This window comes from Macrobrachium rosenbergii, chromosome 22 (genome assembly GCF_040412425.1).
Source record: "Macrobrachium rosenbergii isolate ZJJX-2024 chromosome 22, ASM4041242v1, whole genome shotgun sequence".
Classification (NCBI taxonomy): domain Eukaryota; kingdom Metazoa; phylum Arthropoda; class Malacostraca; order Decapoda; family Palaemonidae; genus Macrobrachium; species Macrobrachium rosenbergii.
Window position 1 is genome coordinate 20,339,483 of NC_089762.1, and position 27,518 is coordinate 20,367,000.

Genomic DNA, 27,518 nt, shown 5'->3' on the forward strand with positions numbered 1-27,518 from the left:
AATCTTCATTTTTTTTTTTTACACGAAACAAACATAGCCCCAAACAGCCATCTGCCAACATCATCTATTAACGAAAAAAATAGCTAAATTAATTTCACGAGACATATTTATGTTATATTTCGACTTACAAACACTTCTTATAACAAAAAATATCCTTGTCTCATATAAATAAAGTATCTAGAGATTCATTTACACTACCTAGAAGCAAGAAAAGTGCTCTGAACTGAGTTAAATGCGGCGAAATAAACACCGCGTGACAGATTCCCAAACCAAAACATTTCATCGCTATAATCGCAATTTATAATGCAAAAGCAATATGAGAATATATACAACTGGATACAGTGCAGTAAAGCATAACATTTTAAAACATCCATGGAAAAGAGGCACATTCATTATTTTGATGTTTGTATAATAAGTGAAATCAAAAAACCTGAAAAAAGCCAAAATCTTACTCTTCATTTTGGAGACACAACTTCATTTTACTTAACAATTATTTGTTTATGTCTCTGCCTAGGCATTTACATATGTGGCTGAATTCTATAATTTTTATCACGTTTTATTCTTCATTTTTCATCTTTTACCATGAGCTTTAATTCAAACGTTTCTACATTGGTTTATTATCTATACTCTTTATAAAAATAATGAAATACAGTATATTTATCAATATTTATAGGTATACATATATAATATCGCCAGTTAAACCGGACTATTGGCTAAGATGGACACCATGGCCCCCCAATTAGTCCGTCTTAACAAGGGATGACTGTACTACCTTTGTGCAAAAATGCTCATCTAAATTTTTGTCACTCCTTACTTTTGCTAAATTTTCTCCTATTACATTGCTTATTTCTTTTGGATCAAGTATTCTTTTCCCACTTTTTATTATGGCACGGCTAGGTGGTTTAACATGGGTACCATTTATTTTCTTGAATTTTTTCCATATTTTTTGTCATATTCCCTCCACAAAATGATTCTTCATTGAATTACTTCTCTTTTAAGTTTTGCAGATGTTCTGTTATATAGAGGTTTTAATGTATCAATTTCTAATAATAATATAGTCAGTTTTTGTAAAGTTCCTTCTAATATCGGTAATGTTTTGTTTATTTTACTGAACTTTCTATTCAAATTATCTAATCGTCTTCCAATCTGGTCTTTTATTGTTATTAATTCTGTTAGTTTTTCAGACCACCATGGGACTTTGTGTTTTGTTGGATGAGATTTTGATTTTGGTATTGCTTTATCGGCAGCATTTTTAATTAAATCAACAAGAAATTTATTGGTTTCATTATGGTCTTTTAAATATTCAAATGGTGGGATATTTCTAGTGTGCATTTCATATTTCTCCCAATCTGCTTAATAAATGTTCTATTGAAGGACATGCTTGGTTGGATTATTTTGTAATAATGAAATTAATATTGGGAAATCATCACTTGTATGCAAGTCATCAACTGTATTCCAATCCAATCTGTCTACTGTACTATGTTTGTTGTACTTAAGAGTCGATTGAGGGAAAATGTTCCGTGTGTTTTAGAAAAATATGTACTGATTTCATTATCATTTATACAGCACATGTCATATGAATCTATGAATTCTTCTATTTTACTTCCTGATCCATCTGAGTCTGTACAATCACAGTCCCAAATTGGGTTGTGAGCATTAAAATCACCTACTATTAATGCAGGTTCCTTGGCATTATTAAGTAATTCTTTAAGTTTGTCAAAGTCGTAATTTTTATTAGGTTGGTTGTATATATTATAAAATACATAATTATAATTTTTTATTTATATTCTAATACTCGATATTTGCAGATCAGTAAAGTTTACAGGTACTCTGTCATAACATACTTCATGTACATATATGGCAGTACCCAAATTTCCCTCTTCCTCTCTAGATGTCGATACTAAGGTATATTTACCTATTGTTGATACTGTTTTGTTGACATGTTGTAAACATAACATCACTGGTTCATATTCTTTTAGCAATCTTTGTATTTCTCTTAGGTGTAATCTGGTCTGCAACCATTTACGTTCCACTGTATAATATAACATTGAAAATATTATGTTATAGCGGTCAAGTTTTACTGTCTTTTTATGTATTTTCAACTTGGATTTTTTCTAATAATTTATTAACAACATTCATTTCTTTTTCTTTATAATATGCTAAGTGCTCAGTGCACATGCAACCTTTTTTGTGGGTACTCGGATCCGTGGTTTCTTTTTTTCTGTGTTTCATAAAATTTCTTATAATGTTTGTTAAACCATCTTTAGTTATGCTTTTGTTATTACTGCATAATTTAATGAAACAATCATTACATCCACATGTATTATCATGTATATTTCTCTTTTCATTTGTTCTTGTACCAATTACTGGAGATGGAGTAATCTCTTCTCCCTTGACATAATCATTATCTATGGTTTGGTTCTCTTTCACTTCTTCAGTGTTTTGGATACCTGTACCCATAGGTTTTACTATTATTTTAGGAGATAAAGGTATATTCTTAGCTTGCTTTTGTTTTTGTTCTTTCTTTATATCATTTATCTTTGGTTTGATTGATGTTTCTCTAATAATAGTTGGTTTCTTCATTTTGGGTGGTGTTCTCTCCAAAGGCCTTTTTTTATCTTTAATTTCCAGTCCATCATGACCCTCTCCTCTTACTTCTGTAGTAGCATCCTCTGGTGTTCCTATTTCCATTAATATTTCAAATGAATGGGATAAAATATCATCCATCCCATTTGTACCTGTTTCTTTATTCTTTACCATTTTAGTTTTTATTTCTAAAGCATTAATTTCTTCTTGAGATTTACTTTTCTGTGCTCCGTTATTTCTATTCGTATGCATTTTTGTTTCATTACTCATTCTTGTTATTGAAGAATATATATGTTTCTTAGATAGATCTTGAATTCCTCTCACATTCAATTCTAATTTAGCTTCTTTTTCAGACATTCCAGTTCTTCCTTGTAATATTTTTAACTCTGTATTGTATAAATAGTACATACATTCTTTGGATCTTGTATGATGGTCTTGCCCACAGTTTATACATTTTGGTTTGCTACACTTCCATTGTGTGGCATGTTCTTCTGATCCACAATACGCGCACACAGGTTCATTTCAACAATATTTTTTCACATGTCCATATTCACTACAATTTTTACACTGTGGCGGCTTTGGGACGTATGGTCTTACTTCTCTGGTTGGGCCTAAAATTTTTGTTTTCTGAGGTAGATCTTGACTATCAAAATTTTATTTTTGTGATTTTTAATATTTGTTTATTAATCTGTTTACTTGGCAGATCATATAGTTCACAATCCTGTGCTTTTGGGTATCTCTTTTTAAGTGAGTCTAATAATATTTTCTTTTCAGCTGGCTCATTATTATTCTCAGGAAGTACAATGGTACCCTGAATACTGTTCATAGTATCATGTTTTTTTCATTTTTATATTTATGTTATCTATATTTTTTATTGATAAATAATTTTCAGGCTGACTTTTTGTTGTGGCTTCTATAAGGCATGTCTTTTCTTTTATCTGTCTAAACTACCTTTCAGTCGTAGAGTGTCTGCTCAATAAATAATTTTCCAACTTGAGTGCTGATATATCTTGGTCAGTTTCTAAGGCTAGAAACCTTGACCAACTGCCACTCCCAAAGACTGAATTGAAGTGAGTCAAGGTTGGGCCAAGACAATATTTACTTTTTTTTTGGCTTGCTCTGTACTGGAGCATGTGGTTCCAGCATAATTACATTAAGATTTATTTTAGATTTTTCTAGACAAAGGATGTCAGAGGTAGTTTCAGCGGTCGTTAACTGTGCCGAGCCAGTATCATCAAAGGGTCCAGGGGTACTTGAACCCTTACAACTACTATTCACAAAGATTTAAGTATAAAAAAATAAAAAAAATAATAAATAAACCTGAAAACCTTAAAAAGATATCATCAGCCTTTCATGGAGTTTATTCTTCTACCAATGGCACAAGTGAGAACCGACTCCCAAATGTCCACCCCTACCCTAACCCACAGGGAATGGCACAGCATGATTAGAGTGGCCCAAGTGTAAGCCAAACACGCTTGCTAGGACTGAAAGTATTATATAAATACAATCATCCCCACCCTAATCATATTATGGGCAAACTGGATAGAATGCCAAGAGTCCTATCCCCAAAACCAGACCCCCCTGGAATCCGTGGTCCAGCCCTAGAGAAAAGTTCTGCCTTTGAGTTATCAATGTGATAACTCTCAGATCTGAACATTATCGGGCAGTTGATGGTCCTACCACAGTTCTCACTATTTAGCTTTGGATTAAACCCATTCCCAGCTATATCTTTTCCTATTTATCAGGTCCAATAAATTTTAGCTAAAGTGGAAAATTCCACAAAAATTAATCCAACAAGATATATAAAATGGTATATGGGACTCTTGGACTCAAACCCGGGAACAAATTCCTGGGGTTCAAGACCCCTCCCACCACGTCAAGGTGGTCCCACATCGAGAGGGAAGTGTATCTCAGAATAAAAGATGCAAATGGAGAGACGTTCTCTGAAGTAAAAAATTTCAAGGTGTTCAATGAAGTAATCTTATTTAATATTTGTGGTGTTGCTAATAGAGGAGTAGGAGAGCGAAATGACATGAGTGGGAAGGATTGGCTGATGTAGCTACCTCAGCCACCCTGCTTTGTCACTGAGGCTAAAGGAAAAAGTTAACTGGAATGCATGGGTAGAGGGGATGTTGCCCCGCTCATAACCACTGTCTCTGTCACAGATTACCCAGATCATGCATGCATGATGAAAACCCTCCATATAAATGGCTTTGGTTTGTATACCAAGGAATAATACAGACTGCTTAAAATTAATTTTTACAAGTGTGTGAATGTGTGTGTGTACACACACACACACACACACACACACACACACACACACACACACACACACACATATATATATATATATATATATATATATATATATATATATATATATATATATATATATAATGTACAAAAACACATACAGCACATATACATATATACATATGTATACATATGTATATATATATATATATATATATATATATATATATATATTTTTATATATATATATATATATATATATATATATATATATATATATATATATATATATATATATATATATATATATATATATATATATATATATATATATATATATATATATATATATATATATATATATATATATATATATATATATATATATATATATATATATATATATATATATATATATATATATATATATATACATACATACACACACATACATATACATATATATTTACACATACACATTCATATATATACACACAGACATATATATATATACACACATACATATACATATATATTTACACATACACATTCATATATATACACATACATATATATATATATATATATATATATATATATATATATATATATATATATATATATATATATATATATATATATATATATATATATATATACATATATACACACACACACACACACACACACACACATATATATATATATATATATATATATATATATATATATATATATATATATATATATATATATATATATATAAGGTGATCCCTGTCCTGCAGCAACTGCAGATGAGACTTTGCTATGACTAGCCAATCATCAAGATACCTCAACAGACATATCCCGCACGAATGGACCCAAGCTGACACAAGGGTGAACATTCGGGCGAACACCTGGCAAGCAGTCAAGAGCCCGAAACAAAGTGCCCTGAACTGGAACACCGCTCCCTCAAGGACAGTGAGGGTACTTGCGGGAATACTGATGGATGGATATTCGGAAATACACATCCTTCAAGTCCACCTTCAGCATGAGGTCATTGTCCCTGATGGAAGCGAGCACTGAACGAGCCGCTTCCATCTTGAACCTAGTCTGGCGAATGAATGGGTTCAGGGGAGAGCAATAGATGACTGGCTGCCACCCCCATGATTCTTTCTCCTGAGAAAGATTCAGCTGTAAAGCCCAGGGACCGATCTTTCACAACTTCTACAGCACGTTTGCTCAGCATCGCTGCAATCTCCTCCCGGCGAGCAAGATCCTTCAGCGAACCAAGTACATGATAGCAGAAGCAGACTGGAGAGTCAGTGAGGGGTGGATGAGACTCAAAGGGAGACAGATAGCCCTCCTGAAGGACATCTACTAACAAGGTCTCTGAGCCATATCGCTGCCATGTTGCCCAATGGCTCAACGGGCAAAATCCCCAAAACGACGGCAGCTTGAGGGGGGGAATGCCGACCCTAGCGTTTTCCTCCCATCTTCTTTCCCTTGCCTCCCTTCCCTCTACTGGGCTGGAAAGGTGGACGAAAAGGGTGTGACTGCACACCTTTCTTGGCAGGGGTAGAAGAGGACTGGGTTGTTCCTCGAGTGCCCTTCGAAGCCTGGGACTTCTTAGGGCCTGAGGAACTGCTAGCCAGACCCGAACATTGGGCTGTAGCAACACACTTCGTCACTACCTGGTGGACAAGCCAGCTGTTATCCTCAACGCCACGCTTATCCACTGCAGCATCTACCTCTTCTCAGGGAAAGAGAGAGGCAGAACCCAGCAACGGTCCGTTTCATAGAGCCAAAGCCGACTCTGGGCTGACGTGCTTGGTGACTTGTCTGGTTGGCTAGGTACGTGATAGCCCTACCACCAGATTGGCACAGCCTCCCGAAGGTTGAGTCCCCTGAGGGGTTGATGGACCCCCCAGAAGCCGCAACCTTGGACACTGTGAGGGACCACATGTCCAGCCAGGAGACTGCCTGGAAGGCTGCCATGGCAGTGGCTTCCAGGCTTGCTGCTTCTTGTTGCGTGAGGACTACGTCTTCCGCCCTAAGACCCTGCAGCAAGAGGCCTGGAGCTAGGCAAACCAAATCCAGGTCAACGTGTTTCGTCAGCAGAGGCTCCGTCGAGGGTGTGTAATATTTCTTCTGGCGAGGCAGAGGCGGAGGAAGTAGCTTGGCCGAGCGATTGGATTGGAGGGAACTCTCCTTCCCAGAGAAGCGTATTCACTTGATCCAGTACAGTCGACCCCCAGTATTCATGGGGGATGTGTACCACTAGCCCCCATGAATAGCTCAAATCTGTGAATACTTAAAACCCCTCTAAAAATGCTTATAACTGCCTATTTTGATAGTTCAAAACACAAAAAACCCTCTAAAAATATTTATACCTAAATATTTTAAGTTTTATCACATAAAGTAAAGTGCATTTAATAACAAAAATATGAAAATACAGTAATTTGTGAATATTTCTCTATGAAAAATACCATGAATAGGCAAATTTTCCAACAATAATGTGTATATATGTTCCACAGAGAAATCTGCGAATAGAAGAAGCCGCAAATCCGGAATCGCAAAGGGAGGGGGGGGGGGGCCACTGGTACACCTTCAGCAAGCGAGGACCAAGACAAGCCTAGAGAGGCTCTATAGGTTCCTTCTTAGAAGCCCAGTAACCTTCGAGGCTGGAAGGGCGGTCAGCAGACACAGCCAAGGTCCCTTCCTCGAGATCATTGTGTCAAAATGAATAAACAAGATGATCTCTGAAAAAGTCCTCTGTATCTCAAGAGAACCTGCCTCCTGGGGCATACGATCCTCGAGTCCTTCCAAGCCACAGTCCTCTCGCAACACTCTCCCTGCAGGTGGGAGAACCTCACCAGAACCCCCAGCTCCCTGCTCAACCACTTGGGCATATGAGCCGGTAGGTCCGAGAACCCTGCCCACCTCGCAAGTCCTTGTAGTAGGACTGTGACGGGATACGGAGTCCAGGTCACTAGCCCTCCTGCCCACCTCGCGGTTCCCAGTACATGTATACCCACAGGAAGTTGAGGGGACGGGAGAGAGGGAGCAAGTACCCTTACCTGTCCTGTCAGAACCTATGGTCCCGACAGGAGAAGCAGGCCAAGAGCAATCACCAACCCACGATGGTGATGACTTCACGGGTCTAAGAGAGTTCCTCCTTTCGTCCATATGCAGAGAGGGGCTGTCCCGAAGGGCAGAGGCTCACGCAAATGTACTCAAAGCCTCTCAGCAGGTGAGCGAGCCCACTCATGCATACACGAACAGGGGCTGACCGGGAAAGAGGTCACGTATTTTTGGGCATGAGCTTGCCCCATCCTCTCAATGTACTCCAATCGTCTCCAAGGCTGAAGCCTGCTGGCGGGGAGATGACTGTAAGGGGACCTCCTCGACACTACTCCAGGTGAGTGGATCTTCAAGTCAGTCACACCTTCATGGACCCTGGCCACATACTCAGGCGAGTAGCAGCAGAGGGAGGGGAAGCACCTGCTTGCTTGGACCTCATCTTCTCTCATGTGCCTGAACCAGAAAGTGGAGATGACTCTGTGTTGCTGGTTGAGGTAACTCGAGGTTTCATAAAAACCCAAGTACCTTGAGATACGCTCGCCTCCTTGGAGGCCCATGTACTTGAAACTCCCGTGGTACATGAAGGTTCCACGGAAGACCCAGTAAGGGCGTTCTTACGGGTGGGAGAAGTGACGTCCCTCTTCCTCTGCTTGTGGGCTTTGGAAGGGAGAGGGGAGGAGGCAGCAACAGACAAAGATAACGATGAAGATGATGATGAAACCTTCCTGGATCTCTTATTGAACTTCTTCTTCTTCTTCTTCTTCAAAAGGGCATGGAGGATCTGCCCCCTGAGGCTGAATGATGACTGGCACAGATTCCCAGGGAGCAGGGACGGGCACCATGTGGACACAGCAGGGGTGTGAGACTTGTGGAACACTGCTGGGGTCATTACAGTCGGATGCATAGATATACTAAGGGGCATCAGATAATTCGTAGTCGCTGTGGCAGTCAAAGTGGTGATTGTCGTGGCAGAGTGAGTCACTGGAGTGAGCACAGGGGTGTAAGCAGCTCGCACGTGACTAAGGATGCCCTGCATTAAGGAACTCCTTGGAGGCCATGGGACTTCCAGGTCTTCTGGAGTTCCTCCTCCTCCACACCTGGAAACAAAGTCGAGTCTGGGGGGGGGGTTAGTGCACTGAGGGGGATTCCTCCCTCCTGAATGTATGGAGGCCACCAAAGGGAGGTCATCCTGGCTTCCAGTCCCCCAACAACAACCTCCACCAAACAAAATGAGCGAAGACAACGATGGGGAAACTTCGCCCAAAGAAGTAGCAAAGTGGAGAAGTGTCGCTTGTGGGAGGAAAGTATCTGATGGGTTAGACACCAAGGGAGTCATCGGGGGCATGGTACCCTCAGATGATGACTTGGGAGGTTTCTTCTGATACTTCCTCCTCAATGAATACTTCGCCCATTGCTCTGGAGTCCAATCATGGCACTCCTCACCCACAGAATCAGGATTACATTCATATCCCCTGCGATGTGCAAAGAGTATGAGGGTCAATATCAAGGGCCAAACGGCAATGGCTGCAAACCTATTAGTAGTACCAGGGCATTTTCTCATTGGCACCATCTTCCACTCAGACAGCTCAGATGACTTGGGTTAGCCTATCCATAGCAAAAACACAAACACAGACACAAGGATCAACACAAAAAGGCACAATCCCACCGGGAATGGAAGCAATGTTCACAGTAGTAAACATAGGGAAAACAACGGCAGCAGGGTAGAGGGCAGCAGAGCAGCACAACCTCACCATAGTACAGCCGAAGGTAAAGTGACACTCTACCAAGTGGGCAGGTGGGTCTCCCACCGGTTCGTTCGGTAGTTAACTACCATACCGCCTTGTTAAAAGTTTAATGGCCGGTTCCAGCTGCACTGAAGGTAATTCCTATATAAAGACTGAGGGTTTGTATATTTTATTGCATATGAACAAATGTCCAAGGTGTTGAAAGAAATACAATACACTATGTGTACACATGTTGCTAATAAATTACTGGTACTTTTTTATCCAGTTTCTGAAATTACTGAAAGTCTGATCATACAATCAAGTCACTGTTGACCCAGCACCAGCACAAATTTCTAAGAGTAACAGAGCCTTACCTGAAAACAGCCAACTTGTTGAGATGTCGTAGAAGTGTAAGCAAGTACAATGGTGGTAAAAGTAACAGCAGCCAGACACGTTGACTAACTTGCGGGATATACACATTAAGATTCTTACAGAGGTAAATCAGATAACCACAACAGAAACCTGTTGAAACAGTTATTACATAAGAAATGGTTACATCAAAATAGCACAAACTTTTTTTATCTTTTATTATAATACTAAATGAAATCCTAACCCCCATAAATTAATGTACACAACTAAGTTCAGCTGCTTATGTTAATTGTGGCACTACGACAATTCAGTACCGAACGGACAATTCGGTGCTGGACAATTCAGTACTAGGTCAGTTTGGTACCAGACAATTCGTTACTGGACAATTCAGTACTACTATTACTAAAAAGATAAACACAAACACACAATGCATATATATTGCTTAATTATCAGTTGTAAAAAAGAAGACAATTTATAATGCTTAAAAAATTTAAACTACTATTAAAATTCATGTTTAACAAAATAATATATATTGATGAAATGAATTTTTGCATTTATTATTGAACACAATACTAAAACAAAAATATCTTAAAACTTGCAGTATTTCAAAATGTTCATCAGTACGAAGTCGAGCTTTGCACGAGCGATTTTCACAACGCCAGTATATTTTTGAACCACCAGCATTATCTTTATGTTTATGGTAAACTTAGTTTTTGTTATTGACTGATTTCTTCACTTTTCCAAATTTACAAAACTGCAAGTGGCCTTTCTATACCTCAAGGTCTGATAACTGATACTAAAATTCAGGTAAAAAAAATAGTTGACCATAGTAACAATGCTATACTTTAAAATAAGCCAAAAATATACAAACGAATGGGTCACCATCACTTGACTTAAAATAATTGCTTCATATCTCATTACTTAAGGGTCTTTGCAGCGCCCCTTCGGCCCCTAGCTACAACCTCTCTCGTTCCTTTTACTGTAACTCTGTTCATATTCTTTTCTTTCATCTGACTTTCCACCCTCTAAAAATTGTTATCTAGTGCAGCTGCGAGGTTTTCCTTCTGTTTCACCTTTTAAACCTTCTTACTATCAATTTCCCTTTCAGCGATGAATAACGAGGCAGGTCTCACCGTTTAGCCTTTGGCCTGAATTCTATATTCTCTATTCAAATGAGTAGCTTAGTTAAAAGCTTTCTTACTGAATTGTCTGGTACCGAATTGTCCAGTACCAAATTGTCCTAGTACTGAATTGTCAGTCACCAAATTGTTTGGTACCGATTGTTCGGTACCAAATTACCCAGTACCGAATTGTCTGGACGCTGTTACTGTACTCGTCACCTTCATTTATCATAGTTATTTGTTTCCTTGTTCCATTTCCCTAATGGTCTTGCTTATTTTAATATCCTGTACAGACACTCCTCTACTTACAAACAAGTTACCTTCCGCATGGCTGCTTATGTACTATTCATTTTTTTATACTAACACACAATACTACTATCCATTTCAGGGACTGCAAGTCATTGTTTTTCTCAAATATCTTTCAAATTAATTATTTGATCGAAATGGTACTTTGACACAGTGTACAAGACCCCTCCTGCTAATTTTTGGTAATATAGTGCATTGTCATATGGTTTTAGTTAAGGCGTTTACTCTTGACTTACATGGTGTCGCCAAGCATCACCAAACTATGCATTTGAACATTCTTTATCCCCATCCTGTCCCTCCCTCTCCCTTCCCCTCCTCATCCCCCCTCAACCCACTTTCCTGGCCTCCCCATCTCTGACCCCCCTTTCCTGTCTACAGGGGATAGCAGACGTTCGATTGCGTAAACTAGTCCTGCTGACTCATGTGACTTTGCCTTTCTAATTCTTCATAATTGCCACTTTTATTTCCATTGCGATAGCTTGCCACTTTTTACCACTACCACTATCTTCACTTGTTTTATGCCTGCCATTGGCCATGACAGATAAAGGGTGGGCTAGATATTTCAAGATAAATTCACAAGAATTACTCAGAGCACAAGAGATCACATCTTACAACTTGCATAGACTCAGGAGTCTGGGACCGCGTACTGGTGTATTGGTGTCAGCTATGGCGCTGTTCGGTGTTGGGTGCGCAATAAAAAACTTGAACCTACAGGTGGCAGATGGAGCGCTCCGAACAAATTTTACTTTACAATCACAGTTGTTCATATCTCTGAAAGTTTGTAAGTAGAGGAGCATCTTACTGCGTTTCTTTAACATCATTAGTGCATCCTCGACTTACGACGATTCAATCTTACAGCACTTTTTCAGTGTTGTAACTTGATGTTGCATCAAGTTATGGCATCATAAGTACCGTTAACAGCACTTATAGCACTGTATCTTGATGCAACATCAAGTTACGGCACCATAAAACAATTTACGGTGCCATAAGCGTCGTTAATGGTGAAAAACCAACTTATGGCGGGCGCTGGAATGGATTCCCCACCGTAAGTCAAGGACGCACTGTATTTGTACTGGTATTCATGCTTTTTTTTTTTTTTAGTTATCCAGCACAATTAATATATATTCCATCCAATTTGCACACTGTTAGTCACTCTACTCTCTCAGAGCTATTATTTTCTCATCAGCAGTCATGACTGAACTGTCTGGAGATCGCAGTTCCAAGAAATATAGTCTTAGTGACAATGCCATATTTCAGCTCCCTGGGAGAAAGTAATAATATAGTGCATTATATCCTAAAATTCAAAGACTGGGGTGAGTCAACCAGAAATTGATATATTACATCCTCAAGCAGGCAGGAAGTCTATTTGGCCTATCATTTTCAATATCACTACTTAGAGTATTTGTCTCCAGTAGAGCACTAAATTCTATTCCAAACAGCCATCACTTCTGAGCTTTATCTCCCCAAAATCTTCACTCATCTCCAACTTCCCTTCTCATAATTCTCATCCAAGCAAGTCAGGGTCTCCCAGTTCATCTGGTGTTGACAGTAGTCCAACTGACAATTCATGTATCTGGGTTGTGTGAAGGACATGTCCAAGCCATCTTCATTGCCTTTTCATCATTACAGCATCTACATATGGAACCTTAGTAATTTCCCTAAAGGTATCACTGTAGCGCTATCCTGGCATCTGACTGCTAATATTCTTCTTAAATCTTTATTTTTAGAGTGATAACATCTTTTAGATTGTTTCACTGTCATACAATTATTCATGTCCATATGGCAATACAAACCACACTAGTCTTACTTGATTTGCCTTTTCCAGTCATTTACTTGTTGAAGGAGAGAGAGAGAGAGAGAGAGAGAGAGAGAGAGAGAGAGAGAGAGAGAGAGAGAGAGAGAGAAGTAAGTACGCCGTTTACCTAAATGAAATGTGTGTACACATACACATGCATAAAGGAAAAAGGTGTGAACTTTGCAGGTTGCAATTATTTTATTTGCACTGTAAACCACACAATATTGCAGTGTAATGCAGTTCTTACAATGTGCCCTGCCATTCATCTTTAGAGGTTAGCCTATTGTTTGATTTTTTCAGTTACAGTATTTGGAACACAGTATTCATTATACATACATACACAAACATATACTACTGTAGCACTATGGGCTGCTTGTGTGATGAAAGTTATCTGACTGTTTTGTGTTAGATACACACTTATTCTAAACATTAACCAATCCCCTTACAAATTTTTAATTACATTTTGAGTAAAATTTATATTATTTTCTTGGATTTCGAAAAAGTATATGTGCAGATGTACCTCCAAAAACAATATTTCTATACAAGATGATAGACTTTTTGGATTACAGTATTGCAGTTCAAAAGAGCCATTTTACTAACCTGAGTAACTCAAAATGAAATGAGAACGTTAAGTATTGTTTTATTTTGCAAAACCTACAATATATTAATAATTTTCCAATGAATGCAGTAGACCACATAAGATGTTTAGTCCAGTACTGCTGCATATCTGGCTTGTTCTTTATACCCTTAAGCCTCTGTTGTTAGACACCATTTTTTTAATGTAACTCTCTTAATTTTGTTCAGCATTTCTGTTAAGTTTCCAAAATTATAAAATCAATAACATCACCATCTACAAACTCTTGGAATCATGTAAATAGTTACCTTCACTATCACAATCAATGTGAATCACACTACAGTATTACCTGTGAAAGGCAACAAGATTTTCCATTGTTAGTCACCCTTTTCCATCACCTAAAATTTGGAATACTTTCTTCTTTGCTTTTGTTTCATATGATGATGTATCAAAGCTACTGCTATCATAACTGGACCCCTTAATATTGCAAAATTACTGCTATCACATTTTTCATGATGGAAATGGAATAAGGCCAGAAAAAGGATGAAGCTTTGTCAGTGGTTCTGATAGCTCTCTTTGATAATCTGCTCCATTATATAAACAAATCTACATGAACCATCTACAGTATTAGTCAAAATGGGAATTGGACTTCCATCTCTAAACACATGAAATGGCATTGCAACACATCACAACTTACATCAAGTTCAATTATCTACTGGAGTTTCAATCAAGATTCTCATGACAATGTAATTTTGTACACATACTAATGGCCAAAAATATTCAGGGTGATCAGGGAATCAGTTAATGTATACTTATTAATCCTTTGGATTTGATACACATTTTATGGATTTTAGGGTCGCCTAGCCCTAGGTTGAGTTATTCATTATTCCCATAAATGCACCATGGATATACCCACACCTCCCTTGGACCTATTAGTGCAACTAAACCAGAGGTTACTGTAATAGTTCAGCCTATTACTCAAGCTCATCAGCTGTTTAATAGTAATCAATGGAACTACAACTGATATTCACATTTTGCCCATAATACACTGTAAGATATTATAGTACTTTTAATACCGCAATACCCTTATGACTACTATCCATTTCAGGGACAGCGAGTCATAATTTTTCTTAAATATCTTTCAAACCAATTATTTGATTGAAATAGTACTTTGACACAGTGTACAAGACACCTCCCGCTAAATTTTGGTAATATAGTGCATTGTCAAATGGAGTTAATTAAGGCGTTTATTCTTGACTTTTAAAGGCAAAGTCACAGGAGTCAGCAGGACTAATCTACGTAATCAAACGTCCACTATCCCCCATAAACAGGAAAGGGGGGTGGAGATGGGGAGGCCAGGAAAGTGGGTTGAGGGAGGGATGAGGAGGGGAAGGGAGAGGGAGGGGCAGGATGGGAATAAAGGATGTTTGAATGCATAGTTTGGCAATGCTTGGCAACACCATGTAAGTCAAGAGTAAACACCTTAGCTAAAACCATTTGACAATGCACCATATTACCAAAAATTAGAGAGAGTGTCTCGTACACTGTGTCAAAGTACCATTTCGATCAAATAATTAATTTGAAAGATATTTGAGAAAAAATGACTCGCGGTCCATGAAATGGATAGTAGTGATTTGCATTTAATTTTCCTCTCTGAAGAGGGCATCTAATGTGTAATATTATGCTCTGGCTATTGTAGTACATCAACTAGTGAATTGTAAACAATGGAATTTCATAACCAATATTCATGACTTGAACATTGGTAGCATACCAAAAGATATTTCAAACACTGTATGTACAGTATAACATTATTAATCAAATTCTAACTCCATTTTACTTTCTAAAGAGAAAACTAGCCTCCCAAAGTGCAAAATAAGCTAGTATACCAAAGCTTAGGTTATTTGTAACTTTATAAGAGTTGACTGAAGTAAAGATTAAAAATACTGAGTTTTTTAAAACTATTTAGCCTAATTTCCAACATGGTTTTTATGAGATGTCATGGCAGCCTCAGAAAATCAGTTTATTTTCAGGTCTTCCATTAGGCTACTAGGCTAACTTCAATTACCTGGAATTTCCAGTTATCTAGAGCCCTCATGTATAAAAGCCCTGAATAACAAGAACCATACTCTCTCTCTCTCTCATACATTAAATTCTTCCTCTTACTACTTCTGAATAGAAATCTACTGTATTACTGTAATTGCCTTAGGCAATAGGTAACAATTAAGCTATAAACAGCTGCTTATAGTAAAATTTACTGTCTCTTCAAAGAAAATGTGATTGGGAGCTCATAAATTAATAAAAGAAGGGTCTTTTAGTTAGAGACACAAAGTGATCAATGTATCTATCCCTAAAGCTAAACCCACAAGGCAAGAAAATAAAATTGATCAAGTTTTTGAAGGGCCACCTCCCTTCCTCTTCAGCATATATCTGTTGTATTCTGAAGAAGACTGGAGGTGGTCCATTCGAAAGCTTAATACATTTTATTTCTGTGCTTGGTGGGGTTTACTTAGTCTGGTATACAAAGAAAATGTTTATTTCATAGTATGTATCTATAACTAATTTTTAAAAAATTAACATCATGGAAAATCTATGTTACTTGTACATACATTTCATCAATTAACCCTCAAACGCCGAGCCTCTATTTACAAAAACGTCTCCCGTATGCCGGCAGCGTTTGGGAGTTAGTGCCGAAGCGGAAAAAGTTTTTTTTTTTAAATCACAGCACAATTAGTTTTTAAGATTAAGAGTTCATCTTTGGCTCCTTTTTTTGTCATTGCCTGAAGTTTAGTATGCAACCATCAGAAATTAAAAAAAAATATCATTATCATATATAAATATTGAAACATGACAGCACAAAAAAAAATTTTCATGTATAATTTTATACAAATCGCGCTGTGAGCAAAACGGTTAAAGCTAACGGATTATTTTTTTTCTTTGTATTGTACACTAAATTGCGATGATTTTGGTATATAACAAATTGTAAAACGATCAAAGCAACACAGAGAAAATATTATCACAATATGATGCATGAATCCGTAACGCGCGGACGTAAAAAAATGTTTTTTTAAAAAATTCACCATAAATCGAAATATTGTGCTAGAGACTTCCCGTTTGTTGAAAAATTAAGCTAATTGATTGAATATTACTAGACTGTAAGTGTTTTAGCTTACAATTGCAGTTTTCGACCATTTCGGTCGAGTTAAAGTTGACCGAAGGTCGAATTTTTTCTATTTATCGTAATTTATATGAAAATATTTCCAAACTGATAAAAGCTACAACCATGAGTTATTTTCTGTTGTATTGTACATGAAATTGCGCACATTTTCATATATAAAAGTTTATGTAATGACTAATATAAAACGGTGCAAACATTACGACAACATGACGAAAGAATTTCTGAGATGTTCGCCGAGTTATCGACGGACGAAGGAAAATGTTTTTCAAAAATTCACCATAAATCGAAATATTGTGCTAGAGACTTCCAATTTATTGTAAAATAAAGGTAAATGATTGAATATTACTAGAATGTAAGAGTTTTAGCTTACAATTGTGTTTTTCGACCATTTCGGTCGAGTTAAATTTGACCGAAGGTTGAAATTTTGGCAGTTATCATGATTTATGTGAAAATATTTCAAAAGTGATAAAGCTACAACCATGAATTATTTTCTGTTGTATTCTACATGAAATTGCGCACATTTTCATATATAAAAGTTTATGTAACGACTAATGTAAAACGATGCAAACATTACGACAAGCGTGATGAAAGAATTTCTGAGATGTTGGTCGAGTTACGCCGCAGAGCGTAAGGAAAAAGTTTTTTTTTTCAGAAATTCACCATAAATCGAAATATTGTGCTAGAGACTTCCAGTTTGTTGCAAAATGAAGGTACATGATTGAATATTACTAGAATGTAAGAGTTTTAGCTTATAATTGCGTTTTTTTTATGATTTTGGTCGAGTTAAAGTTGACCGAAGGTTGAAATTTTGGCAGTTATTGTGATTTATATGAAAATATTTCAAAACTGATAAAAGCTACAACCATGAGTTATTTTCTGTTGTATTCTACATGAAATTGCGCACATTTCCATATATAAAACTTTATGTAACGACTAATATAAAACGGTGCAAACATTACGACAACGTGATTTAAAGAATTTCTATGCTGGACGTAAGGAAAAAGTTTTTTTCAAAAATTCATCATAAATCGAAATATTGTGCTAGAGACTTCCAATTGGTTGCAAAATGAAGGTAAATGATTGAATATTACTAGAATGTAAGAGTTTTAGCTTAAAATTGCGTTTTTACCATTTTGGTCGAGTCAAAGTTGACCGAAGGTTGAAATTTTTAGTAGTTATCGAGATTTATATGAAAATATTTCCAAATTGATAAAAGCTACAACCATGGGTTGTATTTTGTTGTATTTTACATGAAATTGCACACATTTTCATATATAAAACTTTACATAATGGCTAATATAAAACAGTGCAAAAATTACGACAAAATGACGAAAGAATTTCTGAAATTTTCGGCCGAGTTACCGCGTGGACTTAAGGAAAAAGTTTTTTTTCAAAAATTCACCATAAATCGAAATATTGTGCTAGAGACTTCCAATATGTTGCAAAATTAAGGTAAATGATTGAATATTACTAGAATGTAAGAGTTTTAGCTTATAATTGACTTTTTGACCATTTCGGTCGAGTCAAAGTTGACCGAAGGTTGAAATTTTTTGTAGTTGACGTACAGTACGTCCACTTGGCACCCAACAGACAATTTTAGTCGACGTATGATACGTCCAGTAGGCATTTAAGGGTTAATTATTCATAAGATATCCAAGGGAAAATAATGCTACAATAAATGATTATGTCAAGCTCGCCTATTATAAAACCTTGTAGAGGTCTGGCCAGGATCCTACCTGCATTATTCTGGATCCTTTCATTTCTATGAAAGAGGAGGGCTTGAGAGTGCTTTACCCTCACTCAAGTTGTACAGATTGTCTTTAGTCACATTTTTTCCAACTCCAAAAGTATTATTATCTGCTGATCATATTCAAAGTGCAATGTTTGAAAGACCAGTCTACCTTGTTCTTTTACCTTATTGGTGTCATTCACAAGTATCTTGAAACACTTATGCTCCATTCTCTAATAGTCACCAGAGTCTTGAAATCATTCTTTTCCCATCATGCAATGCTTCACCTTATTGTTTCAACTACTAGAGGTCACTGTTCACAGCTTTCTATGGCACACTAACCCTACTTACAATACCAGGACAGACAACCATACAAACATTGACAAAGCTGGCAGCTCATGGGTCAGACCATAAAAAAGCTGTTTCACTCACAACCTGAGCTATGAGAGATCCTAATTCTGATGCATTATTTTTCTCACTTGCTAATATTCTCCTAGTCTGAGGAACAACTATGTTTCAACCATGTTCCTACTTATGTGGATATTCTGCTACAGCAGGTGAATGTTTATTACTTGGTAAGCAGCTATACTTTCTTTTGAGAATTCTGTTTTAAACATATATCAATACCTTGTTCCTTCAAAGCTTGTTCTAACAATGATTACCAATATGTGACCTATTCCATTTCAACTTTCAACTTAGGAAAACTTCATATCAATATAAATATATCTCAAATATAAAGGGCAAAACTCACCTATTTGTGAAATGACAACAGCTATGTCAACAAGTCTTTTACCACCAGGTCCAAAAGCATATAGGCCAACATCCCCATATGTAAGGTCTGTGGATGGAGTTGGAGGATGTCGCTCATCTTCATCTTCATCATCAGAAGAATCTGGAGGTATTAATGGTACCTATGAAGAAAAAAATTATATGTACAGTATGGATCATCAGAAGAATCTGGAGGTATTAATGGTACCTATGAAGAAAAAAATTATATGTACAGTATGGATATATTACAAGAAATAACTCTTCCAAAAATAATGGCACTGCAATAAGTAAAGCATACAATAAATGTAGCCTGTCTGTTTCTCTATAACACTACTGTCAAATTAATTGTTAAACAAAACAGAAAAGAAATTATTAAATATTTTCATAATCATACAAGCATTCATTTTTGAGTAATTTTCCTGTTTCTCCAAGATGGTAAAGTATTTGCTGAGAACTGTCATCAACACACAAAACAATCTTGAATATACCAGAGGGACCTCCTTGCCCGCTATATCATTAACACCTTGGAAAACTGCAAAAAACTGAAGGAAAGAAACTTATCAGAAGGGCCAGGATGAGGACATCAGGAAAATAAGATTCGTGTACTTATGCAAAACTGTATATATAGTACAGGTAGTCCCCGTTTATCGGCGGGGGTTCAGTTATGAGGGTGTGATGATAACCGAAAATTGGCAATTTTTGAGACTTATCAGCACCGAAAAGCGCCGATTTTCGGCGCCTCTGTTAGCTATGTATCAGCGTCAATACCTAATTATCATCGGCAATAAGCGGAAATCAGCAATTTTCGGCACCGAAAATTGCAGATTTTCGTCGCTAGACAAGCACTGCCCTTAACCAGGGCTGCCTGTACTTGTTTTGTCAACCCCATTAGTCATATAAGGCTTTATTTCCATAGATAAGGAAATACATCCCCCATCACACCTACCTATACTGGTCAAGACTGTGAGGTCTCTATTGTGCATATTCAGTACAACGTATATGGCCTATTCACTTTCACTTTTTGTGTGACTGCTGTAGAGCTCATTTCACATCTCTTCACAAAAATATTATGATCACATTATTAACTAAATCTCCATTATTTAATTTATCATTCCATCACGTTCATCATCATTTAATTAGTGTTAATTTCTTTCAAGACTTCTACAGTGTGAACCAAATTGAGGGTGAGGGGTGACAAAGACTCACCGGGTAGTAGATTCCTACTCGAAGGACATCCACTACCCAGGTCTCCACTCTGTATAGCTGCCTTGTTGCCCAGTGGCCCGGCAGGCACCCCGCACCATCGGCAGCAAGCGGGGAGGAATGCCACCCCTCGAGTCCTCCACCCTTCTTCTTACCCTTGGCCCCCTTCTTAGCATGGGAGGGCTGAAAGGGTCATGACTGCGCACCTGCTCCAGGGGCAGAAGTAGGCTGATATCTCTACGAGGGGCTGTGGAAGTCTGGGACTTCTTCTGACCAGAAGAGGAAGGGCCAGACTGACCCCGAGGGTCTGGCTGCAGTGCTATGTGAAGACCTGGGTCTTTGTCACTGGTTGGTGACAAGCTTGTCGTTGTTCTAGACATGTAGCCTGTCCACTGCAGCCTTCACCTCTCGTCTAGCAAAGAGGGAGGCAGAACCCAGTACCAGTCTGTTCCTAAATGCCAATGCTGACTCGGACCCGATGGACCTGGAGATCTGAGATAGTAGTGTCTTGCCTCTTTAGAACCAGGTTCACCCACAGGTTTACCATCTGGTAGTATGTGACAGCCCTACCTTCAAACATCGGTCTCCGAAAAGTGGCGCCTTCCTCAGGCATACAGGAACCCAAAGAGGAGGATGCGATCTTGGCTACTGACAATGACCACAGACCAATCCAAGAGACTGTCTGGAATGCTGCCATGGCAGTCAACTCCAGTGCCACTGCCTCTGTTTGCGAGAGAGACACTCCCTTTGTACAAAGATGTTCAAGCGACAGACTAGGACATGGCAATGACTCTCCGCGGGAACGTAGTATTTCCTCTGGCGAGCTAACGGCAGAGTAGGTGTCTTGCATGAGTGACTACATCTAAGTGATTCTCCTGCCCTGAAACTAGAGAATTCACCCCTTCAACAAGTCCTGACCAGGGCAAGCCCATTGAAACCCTGGGTTCCTTCTGGGGTCCCCAAAAAGGACTATCGATGACTGGCGAACAGTCTGCAGGAAAAGCCAAGGTCTCTTCCTCGAGATTGTTATACTGCAGTATCAGACTAATGAACCAGACATAGCACACTAGAAGGAGGTCTAAAGGCACTGACAAAACCAAAAAACAACAGCTTGAGCTAAACAAAAGCAAAATACTTCACTGATTTCAGCAAGCATGCAACAACAGGTGAATCAGGCAGGACTGCAGTCACCGACGTGTTGTCGGCAGCATGGCATAAAAGAGAATGACGCCGTTGGCTGTGAGTTGCTTCCACGCTCCCGTTGCAGTGGGCGGGGCCTGTCATCCCCCTCTTTGCAATTGACGAGTTACCATGAATTTTGAATTTAGGATGCCGTGTGAGCATAATCGTTAGCTAAGTAATTACTTGGTAAGTTACTTATATAAAAAGCATTTTCAGGTGTCAACGGTCTTCTCTGATACCCCAACAGACTAGGCAGCCTGAGTAGGATGAGAAATTAAATCAACAGCAAAGGCAAAGGCCACATCTAAGAAAGGAGTGAAGAAAGGTGTATACCTCCTGACAAAACTATACTGTACAGTACTTTGCCCATTCAAATGACACCAAGCAGCACATTCTTGTCATGGAAGATCATGGGTTACATAAAGAAATGGCACATATGCTCTTATCAAGACATACATGCTGTTATAAAACACAGTCTCCTTTCATCTTAGAATAGACATCCATCATACATACAAAGACCAAACCAGTGTTGAAAAATTCCACGCTGAAGGTCAGTAATCCCATGAAGAGAAAGTCATCTTCAACAACCATGCAGTCAAAAGTTCCACAGCAACAAATAACATTTTAACAAATAGCAACCAAAGAAAAAGTTAAAGCCTGTAAATAAACGAGTGGGTAGGTACATCCTTTACTTACCTACCTTGTTAAAAAGCTTCAAAGACTGATCCAGGAGTCACTAGTATCTCTTATATAGAAGTAAAACGTTTATATTCTCATATCACTGAAGAGAAAAAACACAAGTTGGTGATAAAATCTCAGCTGGGAAATTTTGTACTTACCTCTAGCACTAATGAAAAGAAAACAGCGCTATAAGTAAGCATTAGTGCTCCTTCTGAGGTGGTTTGCATAAGAAACAGCTCTAAGTTAAGGGTTTGCTATTAAATAAAGTTAAGGTGCAAGAATTTTTAGAAATGCAATGAGCACTCTGTGATTCTGCAACTCGTACCTTCGCTGTGTTTTGTCTTCCACAAACCTCTGCTTATCCTCAGACTTCCTTTGGGTCTAGATGTTCCTGCTTTTCTAGTGCCCACAGGAACCCAGCTGACATTACCATGAACTACGCTTATGGGGTTGTGTGAAGGAATGTCCAAGCCACTCTATCTCCCTTTCATAATTATCTCAACTACAGGTACATATAGAACTTCCATAATCTACCTTATTTGTTTTTCACAAAGATTTACTTCAAACTGACATAATCTTTGAGACATACTCTCATGTTGTACCACGAGTCATGTTTCTATAGCAATGCTGAGAGAGAATCTGTACTGGATATCATTCTTCAACCTCATTAATCTTTTCTCCATCTAATATTAATTAATCCCTTTGTGCATGATCTGTCCTTAGTACTTCTGCTTTTCTTAAGAGTTATTTTCGAGTTTCAACTCCCTATATATGGTATAGAATGCATTTTATTAAGCAAGGTTTATAAATCTTGTTGTGCTGGGCTGGTTAAAATAGTATTATCTACAAATCTGAAGTCTGTCAACTTTCTAGTGTAAATCCAATTGAAACCTCCTCTTCCACTTCTGACCACTTTTTTTCACTATACAATGTATGCAGGCAAACAAAAATGTTATTTTCATGATAAAATTAAGTTCTGTATATACTCACCAAATAATTGAATAGCTATAGTTTGTAACTCATGTGGCAGCCTTTATTTTCATATAAGTAACTTACCAAGTAATTACATAGCTTAATCCCATACTGACAGGTGGGGGGGATGCATGGACATATTCTACTCCAAAACATTAAGTTATGGTAATGACTTTGAAAATAGAAAAGTTGTTAGCACTGAAGACGATGCTTGTCGTTTCCTTATTTGGTAAGAGACCTGCTGCAGGTATATACTGCCCATCTTAACGTGTAGTCGCATGGGGGTATAGCTGTGGAGCGCCTCTACTTAGGTGGGAGCTTTACAGCAAAGGATATGTCTAATCGCTAACAAAGCTTACAAAAGGTGCCCTTGCCCTGGGGACAGTACCAGAATAAAATAACCAGACAATGCTTTCACCTACACTGAAAACACCACAACCCATCCACTGAGACCGGTGGGTACTCCAGGTACATTGTGGCCCCCTGGCTCCTGAAAATTCAACACCCTGCTATGCTGCTTCCCCCAACATCAAGCCAGCCACTGAAAATGGCCCCAAGGTACTGCAATTTTCAAACACTTTCAATTTCTTTCAAACAGTGAGATGAGAAGATCAGTTCGCACTTCCAGTAGGCCAAATGCAGAATGGCAGTGAGGGACATATGTACCTGAAAGCTAATAAGGTAGAGACTGCCCTGATGTCATGAGCTTTCACTTTAAAAGTTGTAAAATGTCCTCCTGAAGCTGAGTGTGCCTCAGAAATTATGTCTTTGCTGAAGGACAATGTGTTCTTAGTCAGAGGGAGTGATGGGTTCTTGACAGAGCACCAGAGATTACTGGATGGTCCTCTGATCTTTTTGGTCCTGCTCAGGTAATAAGTTAAAGCCCCAGCAAGGCAAAGAACTCTCTCTGCTTCTTCAGAGCCAAGGTATCCATTAAGGACTTAATGGAGAAAGAACGGGGCTACAAATCCAAGGGTAAAGTAGCAAACTGCGTCTCCTTGTGAAAAAACCTACCCTTTAACGATGGCTTGGAACTTGCTAATATGTTAGCAGTAGCCAAGGCCACGAGGAAGAGAGTCTTCCAAGTAAGGTTTCTCCAAGAAGGGGAACGAAGGAGTTCAAAAGAGGGACCTGTCAACCACTTCAACCCTACGGTACGTCCAGGTTCCAGGAGCTGGTTTCTTCCTTTCTTTGCTTAGACATATCACAGGACTTGACGAGGTCATTAAGATCTGGGATTGACGCAAGATTCAGGACACCTATGTTTAAACACTGTGCTAAACACAGATCGATACCCCTTAATGGTGGAGGACAAGAGATTCCTAGATCTCCTAGGATAAAGAAGGAAATCCGCAATTGGGCCAAAAATGTCTCAGAAGAAGAGATGTTGAGTCTGAAACACCAGCTTCGGAAAATCGCCCACTTAGCCTGGAAGACGCAATTAGGAAATCGATGACTGTATCTTGCAACAGCCTCTGCAGCGCTTCTTGAAAACCCTTACACTCTGACAAGCTTCCAGACTGTCTGAAGCCTGTCAAGGCAAGATCGGTATCTCTTATAAAGTGAGGTTGTCTGAGTAGACAGTTTTTAGGGAAAGTCTTGGAAAGTCCACCCACAACTGTAGCAGATCCTGGAACCATTCTTTCATGGGCCAGAATGGGGCTATGAGAGTCATCGTAACGTTGCGATAACCCCTAGACTTGTTCAGCTCTTCCCTGACTATGTTGAAAGGCCTTGAGGTCCAAGTAGGACCAGTCTTGCAGAATGGCGTCTGTTGCCCATGCCAGAGGGTCTGGGGCTGGAGAACAAAAGAGGAAGGTGATGATTCCTTGAGGTGGCAAACAAGTCCAATGTCGGCCTGCCCCATGGTTCGCATATTCCAATGTACCAGGGGATCCAAGGTCCACTCGGTGGGACAGACCTGCTTCCGACGGCTTAGTTCATCTGCTAGAATGTTTAGTTTGTTCAAAGCATAAGGTCTCCAGCTGTCTGGCAGAGAGAAAATAAGTGAGTGCAGTTTCACTTCCATATTTACAATAGGGCTGTGGTATTGTCTGAATGGACTACCATAGTAATGTTGTGTTGATGTGATGGTTCTGTTCTTCTGGCAACCACGTCCCAGAAACTTCCCGGTTCCCCAAGAGGACTCCCCAACCTAGAACCGAGGAGTCTGAATAGAAGTCTAGGTCTGGACCCAGAGGGTGAAGGGTTATCCTTCACAAAGGCTACATTTGGACTGCCACCATTGCCAGTCTGACTTGATCTCCAGGTTTATGGGAAATGTGTAGGTGTCCAGCTGTGTTTCCCTGTCCCAGTTGGCGTAGGTTGAATTGCCAACTCTCACGTGAAGTTTGCCTAACTTGACGAACGTCTTGATGGATGACAGAGTCCCCAGTAGGTTCATCCACTGATGGGCCAAGCAGACGAAAGGGCTAGAAACTTGTGGACCATCTGAAGGTAGCTGGTGATTCTCTGGGCAAACAGGAAAGCCTGAAAAGTCCGAGAGTTGAGACTCATCACCACAGAGGAACTCTTGCAATGAGACCAACTGGAACTCCTGAAGGTAGTTGATAATTCCCAGTTCCTGAGAGAGATATTCAAGTCCTTCGTGCACTTTTCCCTTGAAGGGAATTGAAGAGGCAATTCGTCCAGTTATAGACTAAGGTTTATGCCTATTAAATGAAGTCATTTGTTAGAGGAGCGAGGATTCGAGTGGACATTTGAGGTGCTGTAGAGAGGTCAAAGCAAAGAGCCCGTAACTGGAAGATTTAGCTGGCACCGGCGCTCCAAGAGGAGACAGGCATTTAGATGCTCATGTAGGGTGCCTGAGAGTGTGTCCTGGAAGACGAACCTTAGATACTTTCTGGACGCTGGATGGATGGGGAAGTGGAAGTATGCATCCTGCATATCCAAGGTTATTATCCAAAAGCCCTGGTGAATGGATGAAAGGACTGACTGGTTCGTCTCCACCTTGAACTTCGTCCTCCGGACGAAGAGATTGAGGGCGCTTATGTTGAGGACTGGTCTCCAAAACCCTGATGATTTGGGGACCACAAACAGACAGAAGCAGAAGCCGTCTGAGTTGATGTCCTCGACTTCTACTATGACTCTCTTTCGAAGGAGAGAGGAGACCTCCAAAAGGGCCCAATATTCCGAGCCTCTTAAGTAGGGTGCCAAAATGATGGGAGAAGGGACTAAAGGGTGGCTCTCCATGAGCGGAATGGCGTAGCCCTCCCTCAAAACTTTGACAATCCATTGTTCTGTCCCTCTGCTAATCCACTTCTCCCAAACCTTGAGAAGACTGAATCACACTTGTGCACGGAGGACTTCTTCCTCATTTCTTGGGCAAGGACTTGAGCTCCTCTTGATAATTCTGCCTAAGAAGAGGACATTGGAGCAGGTCCTAGACTGGACTTCATCTTGCTCTCATGAAAGGGATGCTGCTGGAGAGGAGAGACCATCTTAGGAAAAAACGCGGACAAATCTTTGGGGCGTTTGGAAGAATGCGCCAGGAGTCAACTTCTATTGGAGGTACAACTTCTGGGGCTGCGTGACTCCTTTAGTGTAAAGGGAACCATAAAACTCTTTTCTTCAAAATCCCAAAGCAAAATCAGCCGCAAGTTCAAGAGGGCCATCCCTGATGGTCTTGTCAGCGTGAGAAAGGACTCCTAGCCAGTCAGAGGCAAAGTTTCCACTAAATCACTGCAATCTCCGGTCTTTTTTGGCTAGTGCTCTCACCATCCAATCCAAGAAGCTGAAAGCTTCAAACAACTCAAAAAGGTCTTTGATAAGGAGGTAAAGTTCTGCTGATGAAAAAACATAATTTTCGCTGACAAAAACACCGAGCGTTGGGAAGGAAATTCCCCGGTAGGAAAGAAAACCTCCCACGGATAAGTGTGAGGGAGGAAAGACAAAGGAAGCCATATCTTGCTCCCCCTAAGCAGGAAACCCAATTTCAATCTCCTCGAGTGCCTTCCCAGAAGACAAGGAAAGCAACATCGTGGGGTGCCTAGGTCT

At 39.1% G+C, this 27,518-nt stretch overlaps 1 protein-coding gene across 1 annotated transcript in view; it reads right to left on the reverse strand.

Annotated features, from left to right (window-relative positions):
* The window catches only part of LOC136850621 (uncharacterized), a 58,370-nt gene that overhangs the window by 11,573 nt on the left and 19,279 nt on the right, over positions 1-27,518 (reverse strand). Inside the window, exons 3-4 of the mRNA XM_067124316.1 lie at positions 19,447-19,606; positions 10,001-10,148 (exon numbers count right to left, since the gene is read on the reverse strand). Coding sequence (XP_066980417.1) covers positions 10,001-10,148; positions 19,447-19,606 — 308 coding nt within the window. The remainder of the gene's footprint in view (positions 1-10,000; positions 10,149-19,446; positions 19,607-27,518) is intronic.